Source organism: Plodia interpunctella, chromosome 3 (genome assembly GCF_027563975.2).
Source record: "Plodia interpunctella isolate USDA-ARS_2022_Savannah chromosome 3, ilPloInte3.2, whole genome shotgun sequence".
NCBI classification, from domain to species: Eukaryota; Metazoa; Arthropoda; class Insecta; order Lepidoptera; family Pyralidae; genus Plodia; species Plodia interpunctella.
In genome coordinates this window covers 8,907,288-8,931,355 of record NC_071296.1, presented here as the reverse complement: position 1 = coordinate 8,931,355, position 24,068 = coordinate 8,907,288, and the positions used below count along the sequence as shown (strand labels likewise).

At 34.3% G+C, this 24,068-nt stretch overlaps 1 protein-coding gene across 1 annotated transcript in view; it reads right to left on the bottom strand.

Moving 5' to 3' along the window:
• LOC128683762 (uncharacterized protein) overlaps positions 1 to 10,408 on the bottom strand; it is a 79,233-nt gene extending 68,825 nt beyond the window's left edge. Inside the window, exon 1 of the mRNA XM_053769690.2 lies at positions 9,822 to 10,408. Within this exon, the coding sequence (XP_053625665.1) occupies positions 9,822 to 9,837 (16 nt within the window). The 5' untranslated portion in view covers positions 9,838 to 10,408. The remainder of the gene's footprint in view (positions 1 to 9,821) is intronic.
• Between the last annotated feature and the right edge of the window lie 13,660 nt (positions 10,409 to 24,068).

Here is a 24,068-nt window from a genome sequence, read left to right as displayed (position 1 = left end):
CCAAACCATATGTAATAAAGTCTCTTTACACCTAAGAATAAAAAACACAGGAAAAAAAAGAACTGCGAACGAGGCGAAGTTTCAATGCGGTCCGGTAAGAGTGTTGGAACAAATAAAACAACAGTTATTAAAACTACGTAAGTGGCAAAGTTCGGTCCTCTAGTGCACAGAGAGTTTATTGTCATCATTTTATTAAGTATAATTTATAACATTACTAGAATTTGATCTCGAAGTAAATGAACTCATTGAAACCCAACACATCCCCGCATCCGTAGAAGTCTCAAATATTTAGGGGAACTTAACCCTTTAGGGTCCTGTGAATTTGAAAGAGAGTGTTTATGTGTGATAACTAAGTTGGATCCAATCCAATGTAAAAGTAAAAACTAGCGTCTTTGTGGTTACATTAAATGCATTGGTTCCGCCGCAGGATAGGACCACATATCCTTCCGTAAATATTGTAAGAGACGATTAAGGGATACAGCCTTGGCAACTGACATTCATAATGGGATGAGAAGAGAGATGACATGAGAGAGAGAGAGAGAGTCTTTACGAGTGGAATTTTAACATTAAAACGCAATTATCGAGGCTCATAAAAACAGTTTTTAAAAAACATAATTTGGTTGCAATAATAAATACTGCTGACGCAATTATATGTCTTTTAAAGCGGATTTCGTTATGTTCGTTAAAATATATGAACAGGGTGACTAAAAAAATATATCATCATTTTCTATAATCATCACTTAAACGACCTTTTTATGTGAAAACGTATTATCATGGAGATAATACAAAACTGTTAATTTCAATTATTTACATAGAAAAAAGACTCATCAAGTTATCACAAATATTCTATGACAAAACAAAAGATAACTAAAGATAACAATCATCCACTTAACGAAATTATTGAAAAACTCTATGACAGTAGCTGACATTCCGCAATTCCTTGAAAAGTTACTTGGAAATGAAAGTCAACATTTTCGACGGACGAGAGCTAATTTTGCCAAAAATGACCTTATGAAAAATGCAAGACATAATTACTCTGTCGTTTTGAAGGTATTAAAGCCGCGACGAGACGGTACATTGCTTATTCAGAATTTGTATAGCTGTTTAGAACGCCAGTATAATTTTAAACATTACTTTTACACACACTGAAACACAACTAAATACCGTTAACTGTATCAACATGTGAATTTCATTCGATTTGTTTTGAAATTCAACCGATGGGCAATTTTATAATCCTTAATTCGAAAGAAAATAGAAAAATTATAATATATTATATAAGATATATATTATATAAGAATTTGAAAAACATATTTACATTTGAAGTATTTTCGAACCAGGATTTGGTCACGAACAAAGTATTATTTGTACCCTTCATCAGGTTTCCGAATATGAACGAGTTTTCAGGTTGGGCAGTCCAGAAGATTAGACATGATCTGCTCCGGGTCTCCTGCATAAAATGATAATTAATCTAATTTAAGTAAACCAACAAATTTTGTAGACATAACTTTGATTATTTTCAAACTTGTCAGGTCAAGTTGGAAAATGTTCTTTTTCAGATTGATTGATAAAATATATTATCGTTGAGTTAATATCCCATAATATTAACAACCATTATTTTTGCTGAAACTTTGTGATTTGTCGCCCTAAATATTTATTTATCTTTCTAGTTCAAAATAATGAGCAATCACGCAAACCGTCTAAGAACATTATATAACTTGTAGCACCACATCGCTTTAATCACCCATAATTTTGGAAGTCGTTAGCTAAAGGCTGGCCGTATAATATTAACTCGGGCTGTAAAGTTTCAATGTGCTTGCGCTGGAGCGAAACTATTCACTTGTTTAGTATTGTTGCGATAGTAATAGTTTATAGGTTATGTGGTAAGAGATCTGGCATCTAATCTATACATATAATAAAACTGTACGTAGGTATGTTTGTTGTACAGAATTTAATGTGGTTTTCACAGTTGTATAGCGGATGGTCTAACTTAAAATCGGGTTAAGGTTTAATCGCAATACGTTGCTTAGAATCCTATATTGACATAGACCCGAGAAATAAACGGGAGCGAAATCGCGAACAAAATCTAGTATACACTAATACCACAGATAATTATACTTCCAGTACTAATACCATATCCATGAGAATTTTATGTGAGTGTGTTTATTCAAAAGGGTTTAAACCAATTCATAAATGAAATTGTTCGATTCGATTGAATGTTTTCATAGAGATAACTTTTTTTAATTAAACCTGCAAAAAAAACATTGAAACATTGATGAAATGGCTCCTAAAATAAACAAGGAAACATAATATATTAATCCAACTATATTTTAAACGTCGTTGCGCACACCTATTACCTAACTATGATTTAAACTTGGGTTAAAGTTTAACTTTAATCATACTCAAGTTTCTATTTATTTAAAGTTTATTTCTGTACTTTGAAACTCAAGACCCCAAATTTTTCTTACTTATTTCCGAGACATGACGGCCCGATAATTGGAATTAGCTCGAAAATTAATTAAATTAATCCACAAAGTGTTATCGCGAGATCAAGAGAAACCGGGGGAGCGGGTGTGTCAACGTCGCATTCAAACTAAATGGGGGTGACGTGAATTGGGTCAGGTTGAGCTCGGCATGGGTTAATTGACGAAGAAGAGGGGACAATGATTTTTTCACAGTGAAGGAATACTATGCCAAAAGGAAATTTTAACATTTTTTTTTTAAATTGTTGAAATGAAAAAACTTTTACAAATAGTTAAGTTATTTTTGACTATCTTTGTGCACGACACTTCTTAAAAGTCAGATAAATGCGGAATAATTTATTTTGACTCAAATTTTAAATTTTCGTGTTTCATTATTAATTAATTACAGGTATTAAACGCGCACGTACCTTTTATACCTCGGCCGTTCCGGTTTAGGTTGGGTTGTTGTACTCGTAACACAACCTGAAACGTCTGAGTGGGCGCGTTAAATGCCTAGTTTAAGTAATCCACCATACTATGAAAAATTGCAATTGGTTCGCGACTGTACAAATAATATCAATGTATGGTAAGATCATGGTAAATGCGAAAATATAATATTATTTCGCATTTTATTTGACGATACACGTAGATCCGTATGGTCTCATAGTCACGAACTCTAAGTTCAAGTTGACCATCAGTTTCTTTATAGTATTTTTTAATGGAAATACATACATACATATGTCGGTTCAACTCGGCTGATTTACAAAGGTATAAAGTATGATGAATGACTGCAAGCTTCGTGAGCGGGCATGGAAATATTACCTACCCCACTAGACCCTCTCTTCTCATACATTTTCCTGCACTATACTAAGTTTACTTTTGTATAAAAATTCGTGGAACATCCATTGGGAGTACTAAGACTGTATTGGCGTAGAATGGGACGCGTGAGTAAAGATTTATATGATTATATAATATATTTATTTATTATTTATTTATATTGGTTCATGGCATATATCCCTGGACAAGAATGTTTATTTTTCCTATACCTACTACAAAATAGGCAGGCCCTTGGTGGTAACGGTTTATGGATTCTTGTCTGGGCACGTTTCTTAAATCTAAGCAGGCCTACGGCCCACCTCGTAGTAAATGGTCACCGCAGCTTATGGGTGTCTGTAACATTAGGTAACACACGCGCGTTGCCTACTTTATGGCCTAGGCTAGGCCTAATGAAATTTGGGAAAAAAAATTTGGGACCTGTGAAATAACATACACATACATATAATCGGGAGAGAAAAAAGTTCCCGCTTTAAATCTAGGGGAGATAACTAAAAAACATTGTTTTTCTAATATGCTTGGTTCATACGTATATCTCTACCAGTTATAGTTTTTAGTCCCAACAGTCTCTGAGCTAAACTGATTTCGGACAGGCGGACGGACAGACAAGATGAAAATATAAGGGTTCCTTGTTTAGTTCAGAATCCGAAAAACAGACAGGTTACTTTCGCATTTCCGATATTAGTATGTTTTCAATTTCCTTTTACGCCCCTTCTCACTCAGTCATCGCGATGTCTCCCTCGTGCCCTACAAATAACACAAATATTTTCCTGCCCTTTGGCAATCTTCAGCCGCCCGGCTTGTTTATATTAGTACTCGTCGATATTCATGATCTATACTTTCGAACATTTCAAAATCTGTCTCTCATTCTCGGTTGCATTCACGGCTGTAAAACCCCGAAGTTCGAGTCTTTTTTTACGATTCGGGTGAGATGTGACGATTATTTGGAGATGCAGTTGTTAGGTACCTACTAGCTATCATGGTTTTTTACGACATCCACGGGAAGATTAGGAGTGGTCCTATTGTAGAGCGGAAACCACACGCCACATTTCCATCAATCAATCAATTCCATCATCAATTCAATCCCCATTCCACTCAATCATCGCGACGTGCCCTAACTTCAGTGGCCGAATAAATAATATTTTCTTTTTGTAAAATAAGCTTTATAGTTCCATTTAGTCACTGATGATCAATTAATCGATCGCTAAGCCACCTACTATTTACTATAAAAATTAATAGTCATCCTTGATAAAGTAAGAAAAATTGTTTGTTTTTTTCTGCCTACATTATTATATAATATCATGGGATATTACGGTTACCACGGGTACGGACACTACGGTTTTTAAGTTTCATTGAAACAAAAAAGCAAACATTCTGTTCCTTTACAATAAAGTACACATTGTATTTACTATTAATAAAATATCTAAAATTTATAAATGGATAAAAAATATTCGGGAAAACAATGAATGATCAGTGAATTTTCTGTAACAAGCAGGAAATACGATCTTTGATCTCGGGACCCGGTTAGTAATTTAAATAAAGAAAGCCTCTTTGAGATTTAAGGCGGGAAAATTAAAAGTCATTAGCGGTAACGGTTTTATTTTTAGTTTATTCTTTTTTATTATTTAAGGAGTCGTTTGGGATGCTTTAATTATTAGGAAATAAATGGTAAGAATCAAGAAGAATCTGTATTATAATATCGATAATTTTAGAGTTATTTCTAAACTTTTGCTCTTTGAACCAACGCATAAACACATCAGACTATCAACGACCTTGCAGTCGCCGATCGATAGGAGTATTTGGTGTATAAAAACTAGTGCGGGTAGAGTGATTATTGAGAAACTGCATCCACCGTCACATCTTCACAGCGCAAATATTCTGGTCTGGCTGATGCCACAGCCACTGCAAGATCCTTGAAACGTCAGCTACTTTCAATAAAGAAAGTTAATATTAAGTACCGTCAAAACTTCTCTGGACCAAGTACCAACCGGAGCGGTAATATAAACCTCTATCCTGTAAACGACGACGTGTCTCACTTATAAAACTTTTGGATTCTCGGCACCAAGGACCCGCGGTCTCTACGGCGACCGGGACAAAATCATAATTTACCGCTAAATTGAAATATTTACGCGCCTTTTTGATCAGCGGTAGCCCGCGCAGCAAACCTAGCTATGTAGGTACATATCATCAGTTCAATACTATTGAGACTGGACGCCGCGAAGGTACCTAGTATTTTTGTAAAACCCTGTGATTAAAAAGTATTCCATCAAAACCTTTCAAGTCAACTTATCAGAGTATCGTTTCATCTCTATTAAGTAGACCTACAAAAGGGAGAGTCATTAGTGGCAACTAATTTATCATCCCTAGACCTTGGAGGGTATATTTTCACTTGAAGAAAAATCTATTACGTCATTGAATTTAGGCCAGGGTTATACTATATGACCTAGGGGTAAGAAATACTCGTAAGTTTTTGTTGATGTCTGTTTGGGTGTCCATAAAAATGACTCTGAACATATTAAAATTAACAAATAATTAATTTTAATTGTTTCTCATTGAATAGTAAAATAATCTCCAAACTCATACAAATACGAAATTATATTACTCTAAGTGCTACATATACGAGTATAAAGTAAAAAATAGTTTATTTTCTCCAAAAATCTCGAATAATCAAAATACCTTTATGTATATTAAATATGACCTAGTATGCTGTAACCTTTTCAGTAATTAAGCATTTGCTCTGTATGAAAGTTTGTGGCGTGTGGTCCCGACCTAGAATAGGACCACTCTATAACCCGTGGATAATACAAGTACAAGGCGACTCAAGGGCACAAATTACCAGCTGATAAGCAGCAAAAATATTCCCCAAGGGTTGATCATTTAGGTGGCCACTCGTAAAATAACAGTCAAATCTTAAACATTGCAAAGTTTATTTTCGCTAACCTTGGGTTTATCAGCGTCCAGAAGGCAAATTAAATAATAAATAAATAAATAAATGAGGACAAACCACACATATTGAGCTAGTCCCAAAGTAAGTTCGAGACTTGTGTTATGGGATACTAACTCAACGATACTATATTTTATAACAAATACATTATAGATAAACATCCAAGACCCGGGCCAATCAGAAAAAGATCGTTTTCCATCATGACCCGACCGGGGATCGAACCCGGGACCTCTCGGTTCAGTGGCAAGTACTTTACCACTGCGCCACCGAGGTCGTCAAAAGTGAACACACAATGATTAGAGAGAGAACTCTATTTGAAACCTGTTCTTTCTCTTTTGCTATACCGCAACCAATCAGATCAGACTTCATCTTCACCCCAACTACAAGAAACACACAGCTACTAGGAAGTGTTTACTTCCAATAAACTCTGCAAAGACCTATTAAAAACATTACGGCAATCATGAAAATCTATAATACATTAAGGTCATCTTATTTAGCTCTGCTCTGTATATCCATCTAACGAGTCCGTGGATAACGGATCACTGAAGGATTATTTTCACGTGGGTTACCCATGAAAAGGGTATCCATGCAGGTATTTTTATTCCGATCACATGGCGCTAGATAAATGAAGTTCACAGTAGACGTTTTTACAGTTTATTGCGTTAAGTTTACCCTGGATTAGGGTAACCATCCATTTGGATTTGTACGGACATCCCGCACTACCGACCTTTCCGACTTTGTTTTATTTGAAGTGGTTTGGGTACTACTCTGTTCAAAGTTCGTGAAATGAATAATAAAAGTTTCACTAAATAATAAAAGTGTTTTAAATATGCCTTTCCCATGCGGTTAGATTGACTCAACGAATATGTTTTTTTTTTTAATTGACTTTTGGATAAAAGAAGAAATTATAAGACAAAAATTAAAAATATTTTCTTGCACTTTGTAACTAATAAATTGCAAAATCGTTAATGCGAATAATATATATAATTTTATTTCACTTTACCAGTTCATATAACTTACTTACTTAAAGTTGCCAATCATAATAGATAGTTACAAATCTATCCTAGCATTGCTACCCTAGCGAGAATAAAAACGAAACGACAGCTGGCTATGACAATGTGAGAGGTAAACACACAGCTAAAGTATTTTATCGACGTTGACGCCATAAAAAGGTCAAAAACTTGAAAGCCAAGTACTATACACGAGAAAGCAGATCTCATGATCTTCTTGCCGCATGTATGCTGCGGTAATAACGGTGAATTTCCAATAAATTTGGATACGTTGCGGAATTCTCGATTGTACATGTACGTAATGACCGCACGTGAAGCCACCCTGCATGGAAATCTATGCGTTTGTAATATTGAAATAGCGATTAATTTTCAATTGATTTGAGTATTCTTTGCCCTTGATTGAACGTGTGTATGTACAAAGGTATATAGAATTAATTGCGACAATGACGTGAAACATGTAAACAATTTGCCTAAGATCAATTGTCACCTATGGTTAGTTAATTTATGCAAAGGAGGTATGCGTTTTTTTTGTATAGAAAGAAGCCAGCAGATTTTATCCCTACCTACTAAAAATGTTACAATCAGTTTAAAGAACTTATATCTACTTACATAGAAACTTACTATTACTTAATTATGTTCATTATTCGACGAGCATAACATAACGAAATGGCTCAAGTTCTAAATTAAGGACTGAAATTCTGTTCATTTAAGGTACCTAGTTACCTTTTGTACCGTCTTTGATTTTAGTTATATTTGTACACAACTGCAACCGTTAACTTGGGCTATGTAAATGTGGACACATGAGCTTATGTATACACGTATTATAAAACAAAGTCCTCTGCTGCGTTTGTCTGTTCGCGATAAACTCAAAAACTACTGCACTGATTATCATGCTGATTTCACTAATAAATAGTGTGATTCCTGCGAAAGGCTCCCAAATGGAATTGACGTTAATCTGGCGGCCGGTCGTAATAAATCCTCCAGGTCCTTTAAATTTTGAAAACTAAACTATGGAGTTTAGTTTTCAAAATTTAAAGGATTATTTTAAACCGACCCCGTATTTCGAGGCATCTTAACAGTGAATGAAACCAAGCAACACGCATAAATCAGAAAGAAGTGTTAAGAGTATTGATAAAACTAAATGGAAATGAATATTGAATTTTAATAAATTATTTTGGATTTCATAATAAGAAAATGTCAGAATATAATCTGCGGTTTGTGTGTTGTCAAAAGTTTGACACAAAGTTACTGAAGTAATTTTGTGGGATTTAACGTTTTATGTCGCATCTTGTGGCTAAATTTCGTAAGGTTTCAACAATAGTTTAACTTTGCTTGTAACTTTTTATTTATTACAGTTAACCGAAGTTCTAAACATTGGATTTTTGTTGACTATTTTCATGATTTAAATAGGTAAAATTACAAATTATTACCATGACCTGCAACGGAATTAGGTGGCTATTTGGCCATAATGTTTTATTCCATCTTGCAAACTCAAACTAAAATATATATAATAAAATGCTTTTTTGAATGATTTTTCCCTTAAAATAGTTTCTCTTTTAGTTTTGGGTGCAATGTACGTCTTCTTGCCCGCCTAAGGTTACCCCTAGGAGCTTTTTATAAGGTCAGAGACCCAGACAGGTGCATTACCTTTTCATTTGGCAAATTCGCTTTTATTACAAGCTTTTATCTAATTTCACCTGTCCCGATGTATGTCTCTCATGAAATTTTGCAAACTAAATTTCACTTACTTTCGCTTGTCTTACAGAGTTGAACATTTTCAAGTCACTTCAGTTTTTGTGACAATGCATTATGATAAGATAGTGCACCCAAAACAGGCTCCCAATGAGGGATCTCAATGGTTTACTGCAAGGATATGATTTAATATTCAACATTTACACCTTTTAACTCTTTTTTAAATTCAATATAATTTAAAAAAACATATTTTAGTAGGAGAACATATTATAAAAGGTAATATATTTTATGTAAACACGAATAACAGAATACAATAAAATACAGATAGATTGATAATAGAATATTAAAAATGTTGTTTGCTACTGGACTGCTACGAAACTTGTAGCACCACCCGTGATAGTGTCGTAGCGACGAGTCTCGTTTGAATCCAAACACTTTTTGTGAAAATATTTCACATTTTATTTTTATTTCATATTTTTTAAATAACTCTACAGAAATATTTTTAGATATATAAGTCTTTATTTACACGGCAGGCATTTCACGGCATGTTCAGAAATATACATCGATTCGGGAATAATATGACTATAAGTAGCGTGAATTTTGATGTGTTTGTTTGTCATTTTCAATTTTTTTAAGTTATTATATTTTTTTAAATTTTGTCTGTGTTGGATCAAAAGATTTTCTCCTGTAGAGTTATTATAATATAATATTTTACAAAAGAAGTACCTAGTCGAGAATGAACCCATTAAAAATGGAATATTTCGATTTTAGATATCTTATCATCTTAAATCAGAATAGATACCGTGGTGACACGTATCTATTATTATTATTTTTTATACGAAAATAATATAAATATCCAAAAATAAATCAATATCAACTTACCTTTTGAAATTTTCATCTTGAAGCGCCAGAGATGTTATCACTGAGCGGTCACAAGAGATTCATCTTCAAACTTTTTTAATTTTACGGCCTATTAATATTCAAACTTTACGGGAAATTACATAATATCTCCTAACTTCAGCCATGGCGTCCACTGAACATAACTACTTATAATTTACTCGAGAAACTAATTTCTTTTTATACTAAGTTTGTCGCTAAGAGAACACTAATAGGGCTTTGCTAATTAGTAAGAGAGAACACTTTAGGGGTAAAAGTCAAGTGAGAGTGCAATGAAAAACATGGGACGCCAGCGCGGGAAATCGTGTCAAGGTTATACGCCGCCTGAATGAGACCGCACGGCCTGCAATCAAACACACCGCACTGCCTAACACCGACTAGATTTAATCCTATTCCGTCTATTTAAATCATTATCCCTAAAATTTTAAACACACAACACTTGAAAAGTCTTTCTGTTAGCTGTCGGGCACACATCCGCGAAAGCAGTGAACACAGTTCTCACTTTTGAACTATTTGAAATTTTTGACATTCGCGAGGTGAGGAGTCGCACTGTGCAACATCCTTCCCCTGGATCCGAATGAGGGAGAACTGCCGGTAGAGGCCGCTGCACGCGAAATTGGCGCAATTTCAACGCATGCGCGGCACATTTGCGAACCGGCGGGATCCGATCTGACCCGACGCCCCTCGCTGATAGAAAAATCGAGGACGTAACATGACGTCAGACCTTCGTGCACAAATATATGGGTTAATCGGTTGAAACAAAAACAAGTTGGAAGGTACGGCGGCTATGAAGTTGAAAGATCTTAGACTAAAGCCGGTCTTTCCCACACAATTAATACGTTATGTAAAAGAAAATTATTGCCTTCACTTACGATCTAGCCCTTGTCATTCTAGCTCCATTATTCTTTCGAGGAAAAAATACGAATCTCCTTCCTTAATCCCGATGGAGGTGGCGGAGAATTGTTTTGAATATTCGGTCGTTCTCAGGCCTTTTCCAGGCAGAATTTTCTTTCACGCGAAATCTCCCTGCCTCCTTTTGTTTCATATAAATGGTGCCCGAGGGAGACAAAAGGTGTTTTTGATATTAAGATTGCTGCGGTGTTGAAGTGTGCATTTTCGCAGAAGATATTATTATATCGTCGCGTGGCTCGTATGTTATTTTATGCCTTCTTCCATGCAAATTAAACCATGGAACAAGTTTGAGGTAATATATTTATTTGGTTACCTATCTTAAGCGAATGGTTATATAAAGAATATATAAAGGGAGATAACGTTTGGTTTTTTTTTCTATATTTTGATTGATCGAAATCTCAATTACTTTTTTTTAAAGTCGAATTTCTTACTTCGGCTGTTTACTTACCTACAATAAAGGACTTTAGTTAAATAAACAACAATATTCATTCAGATTTAATAATCACGGAAATTAGAAAAGTAATATACTTTCCTAGCAATATTGCGTGGAAATATCTGCAAGTTGAACAGCACTCCCGCAGTCGTGCTACATTATACGAAAGTTGCTCTTATGCGTTGTAAAAATGTAGTTACCTGGGTAATTGCAGTTTAACTGGGCTATTCTGACTAAACATTTAATATAATGTAACACTGACTTGTTTAGAAGTTGTTGAAGTTTGTTACGTGGGTATTTCTGTCTCTCTCTCGTACGAGTATTTTCCCGGTTTCATTCTTAGCCGTAGAGTATCGGAGCCCATAATGTTATGTTAATTTATTGTATTTCTCTTGGATTTGCTTATTTCAATAAGTACATCCTGTCGATTTTGGCCAATAACAAAAATACAAAATTACCAGTATTTAAAACTTTTATTTGTACTTATATTTTACTACAGTCGTTCGCATTATAATAATGGCGGTGATTTGCAATGATTTCGTAAAGCTTGATGTGCTATGTAGACGGGGCAAAAAATCTGCCCTTGACTGTACTGTATTTATATATATAAAAGAACAAGCACTTTTTACTAATCAACGGCCAGCCTAAAAGGTTTAAACGCGATATTTGGGCACGTAGTTTTAGGTTATTTCGTAGTGCTCAGACAAGAAAGGATTTTTCAAAATTCGACCTCTAAAGGGGTAAAAATTCTGTGAAAGTTTTATTATGGTTTTACCCGAGCGAAGCTGGGACGGGCTGCTAGTGTACTATAAAAAAGGAAAGTAATAAAATACAGCGTACCTATCATATCAAAGAACAGTCGCACAGTAATTGTTAACTTTCCTTTGTAACGCCCACGCTCGATATCTAGGAAAGGTCGAAAATCGTGTACCTTTTTCTTTTAATATTAATTTATTCTCGCTTATGATTGAGTATGAAACAATACATTACGTATACCTGACATGATAACTCACTTCATATTATCGTGAGGTTTTTAATATAATGTTTACACCCTTCTAAAACGGCATTACTCCGTAAAAGTATTGTATGAATGGCACCTAAAATTTATAACAAAATTCCACTACAAGTTAAAGATCAGAATTAAAATTAATTTAAAAAGCACCTCAGGTCCTTGCTGATTGATAAATGTTATTATAATTTGAACGTTTTTTTTTAATGATACTTTTAATGATAGATAGATTTAGATTAAAATGTAGTTAATCTAGTTACTTTTATTTATTCGATTTTGTTTAGTGGGATGATAGCATGCTCTCCATTTAAATTTGCATACCCGTGAAACATGTAGGATTAAGTTTTTTTTTTTACACCACATTGTAAAAAAATGTAAACTTATGTTTTTGCAAGTAAATAATCTTTGTCTTTGTCTCTTTGTCTTTAGAACTAACGCATGAGATATTAGGGAATATATAGGGAATATATTTTCTACTAAACTAAAACTTTCTTTCTCTCTCACCTGAACACTTTTCCGGTTTATTTCGCCATCACAGCAGGTCGGAGCCCAGGGTCCGCTTTCCTTCCTTTTCACCTTCATTTCGCACGGTCTTCGGCATCCTTAGTTATCAGACCAACACACATATGATCCTTTACGACACCATCTACTGAACTGAAACATTTCGTACAAAATGAGGGTACCTATATGGTTGGACGAATAGGTTTCATTTTTAGTTCTTTATACATAAGAAATGTATATAATATGAAAACTTCCCGTAAGATTGAACTAGCGCTTTCTTTCGGGCATTATAAACGGAGGTACCTACTGAACCTCCTTGATCTTCTTGGTGGCTAGTAGTTCCCATAGACTCTAAGGGGCAAATGTCACCAGTGTTTTTTTAGCTGCATCATGTTCTCATAATACGCAGTTCATATTTTTTGGAGTTTCTCGTCTTGCCTCTATGAGAAAACCGTCTTAAATTCTCCTAAGTTATTGGAGACATTGTTAATAAGTGCAGTGGTTTATTTGTGACTCGTGTTCAAATAAAAATCGCTTCCGACAAGAAAACGAACCAACCTAAGCGCCCCTGATAGCACGCGAACACCTGGACATCAGGAGCTGCTGGTTGCTGGTGGTGATAGTTGGTAAGTGCCTTCTTTATATGTTTTTGGAAGCAGTGCGGTTTTGACTTGCGGAAGTTTTCATATACAGAAGGTGCGGACATAAAAAATGATCATAATTTATTTGGTCTGAACTCGTGAACCTGAAGTTATCATCCCCGCTTGGAAGGCCTATTTACACGGGCAACCACTATATGATTCGATTGCAGAAACCTGTTTTTTTTTTCTTTTTGGAAAAAAACCTCGACACAACTTTTTTAAAATGTAGCATCGATATGCCAATATGAATTTTATAAATTTGGGATTTCGTTGGATGATAAATTTCTACACACATCTTGTTTCTGAGCGATCTCTACTTTGTATTCGGTATAGCAAAATAAATAATTGTATACAATAAACGCGTATTTGTTTAGGGGCCTACTTTTGGGGCCATTAGGAACTTAGAGATAAGTGGATGTTCGCGTAAGTGCGGTTATATTTTGTGAGGATAGTTTAATGGATCCCGATATATGGATACAAGTTTAGTCGGACTTGTAAGTAGTACCTACCTACTGATAATAATATACTTACCTAACCCTTTTAATGGGATGTATTTAGGCGACTTGAATAAAATCGGACAACGATGTTAGTAATAACATACTCGATAGAAATAGATGTTTCATTTTTCTCCTCAGCTTTTATCCACATATTTGTCGATCTTGATCCATATTGGCCCGCTTTATAACTGTTGTTCTATTGGCATAATCTGACTGGCGCATTTGCGATCTTCCCTGAAGAAATGTTTAGTCCCACAATGTCCACTCCACCAGAGTTTTGTGCCACTTCTTGGTTGATGACATGGCCAGCTGCTTGTCATTTATGCTTCGAAATATTCCTGAAGACATCAGTCGGTTTCGTAACACGTAAGATTGCTACACGACACGTTAGGAGATGATTAAAAGCAACCTTTTCGCTATGATCTATTTACACAACGTAAAATAATTTATTATCTTTATCATATCTGTCTTAAAGGACATCCACAGCCCATCAGCGGGAAAATGCAGCGATTGTTATATGGGTAAGTACTTTTAGGCCGCGTGCAATACGGAGTGGCCTTTTAGATTAATAAGTATATTTTGACGAAGCATGTTGCAGATTATAAAATGTTTGATGTTTAATTGAATTTAATTATATATTTAATAATAAACTGTTATCTGAAGTGAAATTATATAAAATGTTAATAATCTATTGGTACTAATTAAAATAATCTATTTATATTAAGTAATTGTCTATTTTTTTATATTTGAACATTAGTTCGGTCTGTATTCGCATCACACATCAAGAAAACGTTAGGGATTTTCGGATGATTTGTTGTAGGCTTCCCGCGACACGTAAACCATCTGGTTTGTACACAAAACGGTGGTTTATTTTTATATGTGAAATATTATTATGTTTATGTTCATGTGTGAAGGCAGCTGACGCTTCGAATCCTATTTTTCTGTGTAAACGTACGTTCTGTGTACGATTTTCAGTTAAACCGTAATCTACAGGAGGATTTATTTCTGGATTTCGGGATGAAACGAACAGGTTTCCTGAATGATAAGCATAAATTTTATTGCTTACGCTGTTACTTCTCAGAATTTATAAGTTATTATATAAAATGTATTATTTCTTGTGCCCTTGGACAGAAGTTTAATTAGGTGTACACTTATGATCTAATCTATTACGTATGTGACCAACTTTAACACTATAAAAACATGAAACACCATGAAACTTTTGGAATGGTCGGTCGCAGGATGGGTGACCAAAAATTATTTTGTCGACTTCCACCGTGCTTCGAAATTTACAGTCGTTAAAACTAAACTTGTATTAAGGCCACGTGGTGGATTTCGGTCTATTTTCCATATCAATCTTCTTCCTTATCAATTGGGAAGGTCATTGTCCCAGCAGTGGAAACATGAAAAGACAAAGTGGACAAAATAATATATTAAATAAATATAAATATATTAGGACAAATCAGACAGATTGAGCTAGCCCCAAAGTAAGTTCGAGACTTGTGTTATGGGATACTAACTCAACGATACTATATTTTATAACATATACATATATAGATAAACATCCAAGACCCGGACCAATCAGAAAAAGATCATTTTCCATCATGACCCGTCCGTGGGTAGAACCCCAGAACTCTTGGTTCAGAGGCAAGCACTTTACCACTGCGCCACCGAGGTCGTCAAATAGTCAAGGAAAATGTAAAATTTTGTGGTACTAACAGCATCATACTTAATAAGCAACGACCGTGGAGTTGAAACAAATTTATTTGTTAAATATCTCATTTATTCTCAGGCCTTATATTAATAGCAGATAATGCTGATAAGAAATCGTCAGTATATAGGTATGATTTGCATTACTTGGTAAAAGTAGGTATTGTGTATGGCAACTAAAATTTATTTAACAATAAACTCAAATAACTTTAAATGACATTAATAATGTAATTTAATTCTTTTATTTTATAATAATAGTGTTGCTATAGGTACTATTTATTCGATTTTATTTTGTGGGATGATAGCACGATCTCCATATCGATTTGCATACCCATAGCCTGTGAAACATGTAGGATTAAGTTTTATTTTAACACAACATCGTAAATAATGTACTTACCTACTTAAACTCATGTTTTTGTAAATACTTAAATAAACTTTGTTGTCTTTGTCTTTGTCAAAAGTGAATGATTAAGTAGGTAGGTATAATGAAGCGATAACGATAATTCATTCATTCACCAAAATTAAGCATACCAGCAAACGCTGCGTACCAATTCACTGTTGGTATGTGTTCTATTGACAGTCCGGTCAAAATGGTCCATATTTCACTAGAGACGGGTTTACTTAACCCTTCGAATTCACATAAATAACAGATTAGCTGACATTGGGTACGATATGGACTTGTAATTAAATTTTATGGAGCTAAGTAAAATCCATGACTTCATACTTTCTGTTGGGACAAGTATTTCCTGAAGAGGTTTGGTATAATTTTGAATTTAAGAGGCGAACAATGCGATAAATTATTTTTTAATCTTTGATATTGTTTGTCGTGTTGGTTTGTATTTAAATAGAGGCGGTTTATAATTTATATCAGAAGATATGTACTCAGATTAAATTGTAGGTATACCTATATAGGTACCTCATCTTACAAAGACTCAGAGCGTTTCGATCGCTGCGGCCGAGCTGTCATTACAATTTTTCAAATAAAAAAAAAAAACGAATTAGTTTTATTTTCTGACTTTAAAATAATTAATCTGTTATGTGATATGATTGCTTTCATTGATAAGTAAATCGTAATGACAGCGCGACCGCCGCGGTCGAAACGCTCTGAGACCCACCCATAAATATAAATTAGAAAACTTTATGTTAAGAATAAAATAGCAGACACTGAATTGAAACATAGTTTTCTTCAATATAACTTTATGTATAGTTTAGAACATCTTAAATTACAAATTAATTTTATAAAAGCAACAGACTTACTCTTGCATTTGCTTACAAACTTGGTCAGGCGTTTTGGTACTTTATAGTGAGTAGATAACTTGAGTAACAAAATTTATTAAAAATTGGGACTCAACTCGGTAGACATTTTTAGACGAATAAAAAGTAGGTACCTACCTATTTATTTTTTGTTTCTAAAATATGAAATATTATCATAACATCTTAAATAGAGACTTCTAACACCCTCACTCACACTAAGTATATCAAGTGTAATAGAATTAAAAAAGACAAAAAGCTTTCAATTTAGTGGGGAGATGGAATTGCAATTACCTATAATTAATATTATAATTACCTAAGTTCCTTAAGAAGTTGGGAAGAATCTTTTACTCGTTAATATGCGTATGATAATGAAAATTAAATTATTTATTTCCATGATGCGCTTCACAGCCGAACGACCTATATATACGAATGTACTAAACTTTGAATCCTTATTTTACGAATTATTTTTTTTACACCAAAAACATGTTTTCAACTCCGTATTAGATGCAGTACTTAGTTTACAATACTTAAATCACTTTTATACCCGTGTTTTGTACGAATCTTGCGAACGTTCATTCGCAAACAAAGCTTATGTAATGCTTTTAACTGCATGAGATAAACAATCTAACTATGCGAAATAAAAATAGCACAAAAGATTACCTCGAAGTGCGGCTATATCTGGGTTTAGCCGGTTAGACTTAGGTGCTGCTGCAGCCGGTCTCAGTTGGTCACAATTATAGGTGTAGGCAGCCTGCTTACGTTTGGCTATACCTGGGTGCAACCGACCTTCGTTGGTTAGGTACCTACACGTAGGTGTAGCCTCCTTATATTTGGGTAGACCTAGGTTTTGGAGGGTTAAGCCATAATACATACATACTACTGATATACCAGGAGGTACTAGCCAAGTTTATTTGTTAGACAAATTAAAAAAAAAACTCTGATTTTCAATATTCATTTCGCTACAACTTTTTAACGGCTGAACCGATTTTGATCAAACGTATCTAAGAACCACCGAAAAAAAATTAGCAATAAAATTAAAAAACCGCATCCAAATCGGTTCACCTATCTGTTGATGAGCTACGGTGCTACGAACACAGACAGACAGACAGACATACTTAGCGGTCAAAGTTATAACACCCCTCTTTTTGTGTCATCCATACGAGACGTAAGATAATCTATAAAACGGCAAAAATAGTCTGTATTAGTTGTTACAGCGGCAACAAAAATACATAATTTGTGAACATATCAATTGTCTAACTATCACAGTTTATGAGATATAGTATGGTGAAACAGACAGACAAATGTCTTAGTAATAGAGTCCCGTTTTGTTCTTTAGGTACGGAATCCTAAAAAGTAGCAACTTACTTATTGAGAAATCTATTCGTTAGGAATTTATTTCCATGGTTTTGAAAAGAGGGACAGAAGACAGAAAAATAGAAAAGTGGAAAATCGCCTTCTCACCGTTGACGGTATATTTTTTTGTTAACTAAGGGTGGGTTGCACCGTCACCGTTGAAATTAACTTTAACGTGCGCAGAAAAACGCGAAGTAGGCTACGCTATTTGCAACGCGGCGGGTCCTATCTAAATCTATGTTATTGTGTCTAAAACATCAGCGGCACGCCGGTCAAAGTTAACGTCAAGTTTGACAGCGCGACTCACTCTATTTGCCTTGAACTTGAAATTGAGATATAATTTAAAAGAAAAAAAAATGTAGCTTCAGTTACCTCCATGCTAATTTCACATAGTTCGTGGCTAAGAACGAAGTTACACTGGAGATTTTCTCACAAAGATTTGAATAATTTTCTGTACAAAGCCGAAAGAGAAGCCACCTGTACACCGCTTCGCTAAAGAAATTTCCTTTGTTTTATTTAATTTGTGCGAATTGTTTTGTAAAAACTGTTTTCTTATGTATTACTGGCGTTTGCCGCGGCCCGTGTTAATTCCGTTTCTTATTATTATCTATATCCCGGGTTCTAAGCAACACATCACAACATCAACGCATCACGCAAAAACTACTGTATGTAATTTGATACGGTTTTAGTTACATAGCGGATGGTCTAACTTAAAATCTGGTATAGGTTCCGTTTAGGCTTAGAACCCGACATATTGACAATAACAAGTTACGAGCGAGTGTACGAGGGTGTTTCTCCCAGCGTTTCGACCGCTCCGTCCGCGCAGTCATTACCATCTGTCAATTTCCTTAAGGAAGGAATCATTTTCCAAAATCAATCATTCATGAAATTGACATTACCACAGCACATATTAAAGATTTTAAAGTCAGATAGAAAAACTAATTGTTGTCTTTGTTAAAATTTGAATAATACGAACCACGAATTAAACGCGGACATAAGCTAATAGGACAAAAGGTATAAATTATAAATACTTAGTTACTTATATTAGCTTCATTTTGTAGGTATTATTATGTCACATCTCCGATGTAATTCTATGTAATGCCTACTGCTAACTGTTGACCTAAGTCAGCCATTAATTGCAATTCGGATGCCAATTTGGTTGTCCATAATAATCCTAGTATGTTTGAGAATATTAAGCTATCCCATGTTTACAGTGTGATATGACGAGTAATGTTTAGGTAAATTGTATTTTTGTGGTATTAAGGTAATACCTTCAACTGGTTTATTAATTTATAATGAACTAACGGCCCGTACCGGCTTCGCTCGTATAAAACCATAATAAATTATACACTTAAACATTTCTTAGAAATCACACTATTTATTGGTGAAAACTGCTTGAAAATCCGTGCAATAGTTTTTTAGTTAATCGCGTACTGACAGGCAAAAAGCTGATAACTGACAGGCTAAAAGCTGATATTCTGATGCTTTACTCTTTTCATATACTAGTTTATGGCTGTTGCCAAATATTCGAGCCTCGGACAAAGTTGAAACATCCAAGATATTCTGTAAGATTCGGTGGGTCGTAGCTGAATAGCGAACAGATAGTTATAATAGGAAATACTCTTTGGAGTATTTCCATAACTATTTGTTACTTCAAAGGAATTAAATTCAAACATTTCATCCAACCATTGTTAGGTCAAGCGTAAGTATGTACAGAGGCACATACATATACATACGTACATACACATATTTGCCAATTTTTGCGTTTTGACGACCTCTGCGGGCGGCCTAATGGTCATGGTACACTTGAACTCCTGTGTTTGATTCCCGGTCGGGTCAAGATGAAAAATGATATTTGTAATATTAACCTGTGTAAGATGTTTCTAGCTACATTTGTAAAACTAGAGGTTGTGGGGGCCGCAGTTTTAGTGATTTGAATTATTTTGGTGAAAAAGGGGTTACCCAAAGTTGGTATGTCATCTGTGTAACATAAGTGTGCAGGAGTTCTCCTGCAAATATGAGAAAATTTGTTTTAGACTATCGTTGTTACATAATATGTTATTATTATATTATGATATGTTATCATCAATACATATAATAAAATTGATGAAAGGCCAAATTTGTACATTGGATATATTTTTTTAATTCTTCATGGAATATACTTAGTTACTGATATAGATGACGAAAATATAGTTTTGGAAATTTTTGTCTGTCTATCTGTCTGTCTGTCTGTCTGAACGCGCATCACTCGAAATCTACTGGACCAATTTGCTTGAAATTTGGTATATAGGTACCTTATATACCGGGTTAAGTTACCTTATATACCCGGTTATAATCTTAGATACATTTCATCCCGGTAAATGATCAGGTTCCCGTAGGATAAATGAAAAACTAATTATGAGTCAAAAATGCCCCGGAATCCCGGGTTAACATCTTAATAGACATTTCATCCCGGAAAATGAGGAGGGTCCTGTAGGAAAATTAGATACATTTCATCCCGGTAAATGGTCAGGTTCCCGTAGGATAATTGGAAAACTAATTATGAGTCAAAAATGCCCCGAAATCCCGGGTTAACATCTTCGTAGACATTTCATCCCGGAAAATGAGGAGGGTCCAGAATATAAACATTTTTTTTTTATCGATAAAAGTCTGATATAGGTATAATTACAAGGGAAACGGGGAAGGGAAAGGAAAAGGGAAACGGAATGGGACACAATGCGAAAAATATGATGGCACAATATGTTGGAAACGGTACGGGATATCTACATTACATAGCAGGAAGCGGGATTGGACAAGTTTGCGGGACGAGACACGCAGCGAGAAATTGGAAATTGAACTAAAGATGAGAAAAAATGCGAATTTGAATCATGCAATATAATCTTACAGAATACGCGAAAAAATTACTGAGATTTTCCTATGAAATTCACGCGGACGAAGCCGCGGGCAAAAGCTAGTATATTATAATAAAAAAAGTTTCCAAACGAATCATATGAACAAGATCGTAAATTGTAAAATATATATAGCCCTGCTGGGAATATGTCTAATCGATATAAAATTTTAGACCCTTTATCCACCATTTGTGGATAAAGGGTCTTTCACAGCCATTTTGCACCAATTAAATCTTTTTTATCATTAAATTTATAATCACCTCTATAATAACTATACCTAATTTGGTTTTTCATACAAATTTCAATGTCCAAGAAAGATAAACTACAAATAATATTCTATTTCGCAAAAAGAGATAACAATAACTTTACTTTTTTATGAACTCTTCAGTTTTGGACCGATTTCTATTTTGACAATTTATTATATTTACTATTGTTGTATTTTGTCAAATATTAATTTTTTTAGTTCTTAGGTAAGTGCCTCCTGACCATAGATTTCCAATACATACGTACCTAAATCTTTTTTCTGAATTATAAGTCATTATTAACGTTAGGTTTTTATTCAATCTTCGACGAATTATTCACGCTTTGATTATTTTTTAGTACCTATTGGGTTTATATAGGAATAATACTTAATAATCATGCTCCATAGGACCCTTAAAAGACTGTAACATAGCATTTAACTCGGTGGGCAGCCTCGCTTGTCCAGTATCCTCCAACCAAATAATTAATAAAACAGTGAGAACATTTAGTTCGATACTTTGTACATTGTTTAACGCATGGCTAACTGCTTGTTCATTTGATTATCTTCTTAGTTTGTAAGTACGACTTGTGTAGTCTAATGGATCATTCTCACGAGTTTCAATGTTTTTTTTCTTATCTAGACTTGTACTTTCTCATTAAAATTAATATGGGTTCGGACTCCGATTCCTATCTAGACTTAGCCGACCACGCGAGTGAACGAGCAGCGGCTGATGTACCTAAACCATCGGAGTACCTACTTATTCCATGACCTAAACATCACTGAAATTCAATACATTTTGTCGTTCAATTCATCAATGTAAACTTTTCCAAAGCTCCTAGTGTAAACTAATTTGGTCTAGAACGGTTAATAAATGCTAGACATTTGTTAATTATACATTTTTACATTTGTTAATTATACAATTTATACATTTAGATTAGTTTATTATACACGTCAAACATACTGGGTATTTTTACACTGCACTTTTTTGAGCAGACACGGATAATGAAACTGGAATATCCAAGGAATTCTTGAACCTAAGAAGACTTGAAGATTTTTTTTTTACTTTTGGAAGTTTTTACTGTTATATACCATGTACGTATAATGACAATTTGTTCAGTGAATAACATTGTACTCTGTATATATTTCACAAAAAACAGCTCTGCAGCGTAGTACTTTTTATTATACCGTGTCTGCGGCGCGTCAAAGCGATATATAAAAAATAAAAAATTGTCTCAATATAAAAAATAGTCACTCGTATCGGAGTAACCGCATTAAATACAGTTAATTTAATCTCAACGAAGCCACATCGTTCCTGTCATACGAACGTCGTATTAATCTATATCTCCTTACGACAAGGCAGCTATAATGGCTTCTCAAAAATTTAATGCGATTATGAAGTACCAATCAAAACTGAGGATAAAACAGATAAGATACTGGTTCTGAAAGGATACATCATCTTAATGTCAGATTTTAATGCACTATTGATTTAGAAAGGAAAAGAAATTTAGAATTTAGAAAGGAAAAAACATTGCGACAACAATGCCTAATGTATTTATTTCCACTTACAAAAAATAAGATTCAAATAATAAAAGTTGATACTAGACATAGCTGAAATAATTGTTTCTTTATATCACCCCTATTTAAATAAAGAACATAAACTCTTGACCTCTCTTCCTTGACGGTCATGGGACATGTGAAAAATAAAAGTATTTCGCATCGGAAGTCCCGTATCAAGAGATTAAGGATGATCATGACACGATCGTTACTGGCACTCGCGGTTACTGAGATCGGCCGCGTCCGGTGCAGGCGTCGCCCACGCCATTATTCAATCATCAGCCAGTATTTTTGTGATTATTTTAAAAATTTTAGAGCATTGAACCGGTACTGGCTGAAATGAAAATGCCATTGAAAAATTCATATTTCGAACTTATTATGCACCTATTATAATATTCTTTACAGTCTGACAATAAAGTGAAGAAAACGAATTTTTACGAACTTTAATGTCTTCATTTAATTTCTTCGTTTTCTTCACAGAAAAAGAGCGGTTTCTTGAAGAGTGGTATCACACGCCATTATTATTTGCATTTTTGAGCATTTGCTATAAACCATTACCAAAACTGAATCTAATGAAAATATTTCAAAATTCGAAACTAAAAATGATGAGACGATGATGACACTAAAAATGAGATGATGATAATGGTACTAAAAGTAGTAATTTCTGATTAGCCGGACTAACTGATTTACAAACTAGATATCCTGACACGAAATCAGGTAATTACATCAGTGATATAAAAGATATCGTGATACGGTTCAATTAAATCTTATTCCACACCATATAATCATAAATATATTTCATAACCTGTATTTATCAAAGTTTAAAGTTCATCATTCAAATTTTACACCGAAACAATAATAGGTACCTAGTAACAGTATAATCTTTTCTGACAAACGCTTAAATTTGAATTTAAAGTAAGTACCTAATAATATTCTCAGAATTTTAAGGATATATTTATAAATTACAGATGGCCGATTTATTTTAAGCTTTATTCAAATTGTTTTATTGATGTTTGAACGATAATTACTTGTTTGTTTAATATATAATTATAAAAAATTAAAACGGAGATACCTATTATGGATTTCGCACAAATATACATGCATTCAATAAACCGTTTAGAGTGTCAACGTTGTTAAGCCGCCTAATGGCCTATCTCATCATAACGGCTTTAGGGTTTCATACGCTGGCTGGACCCGTTTCACTATTTCCAGACAAAATACCATATATGTCAATCTGACAGA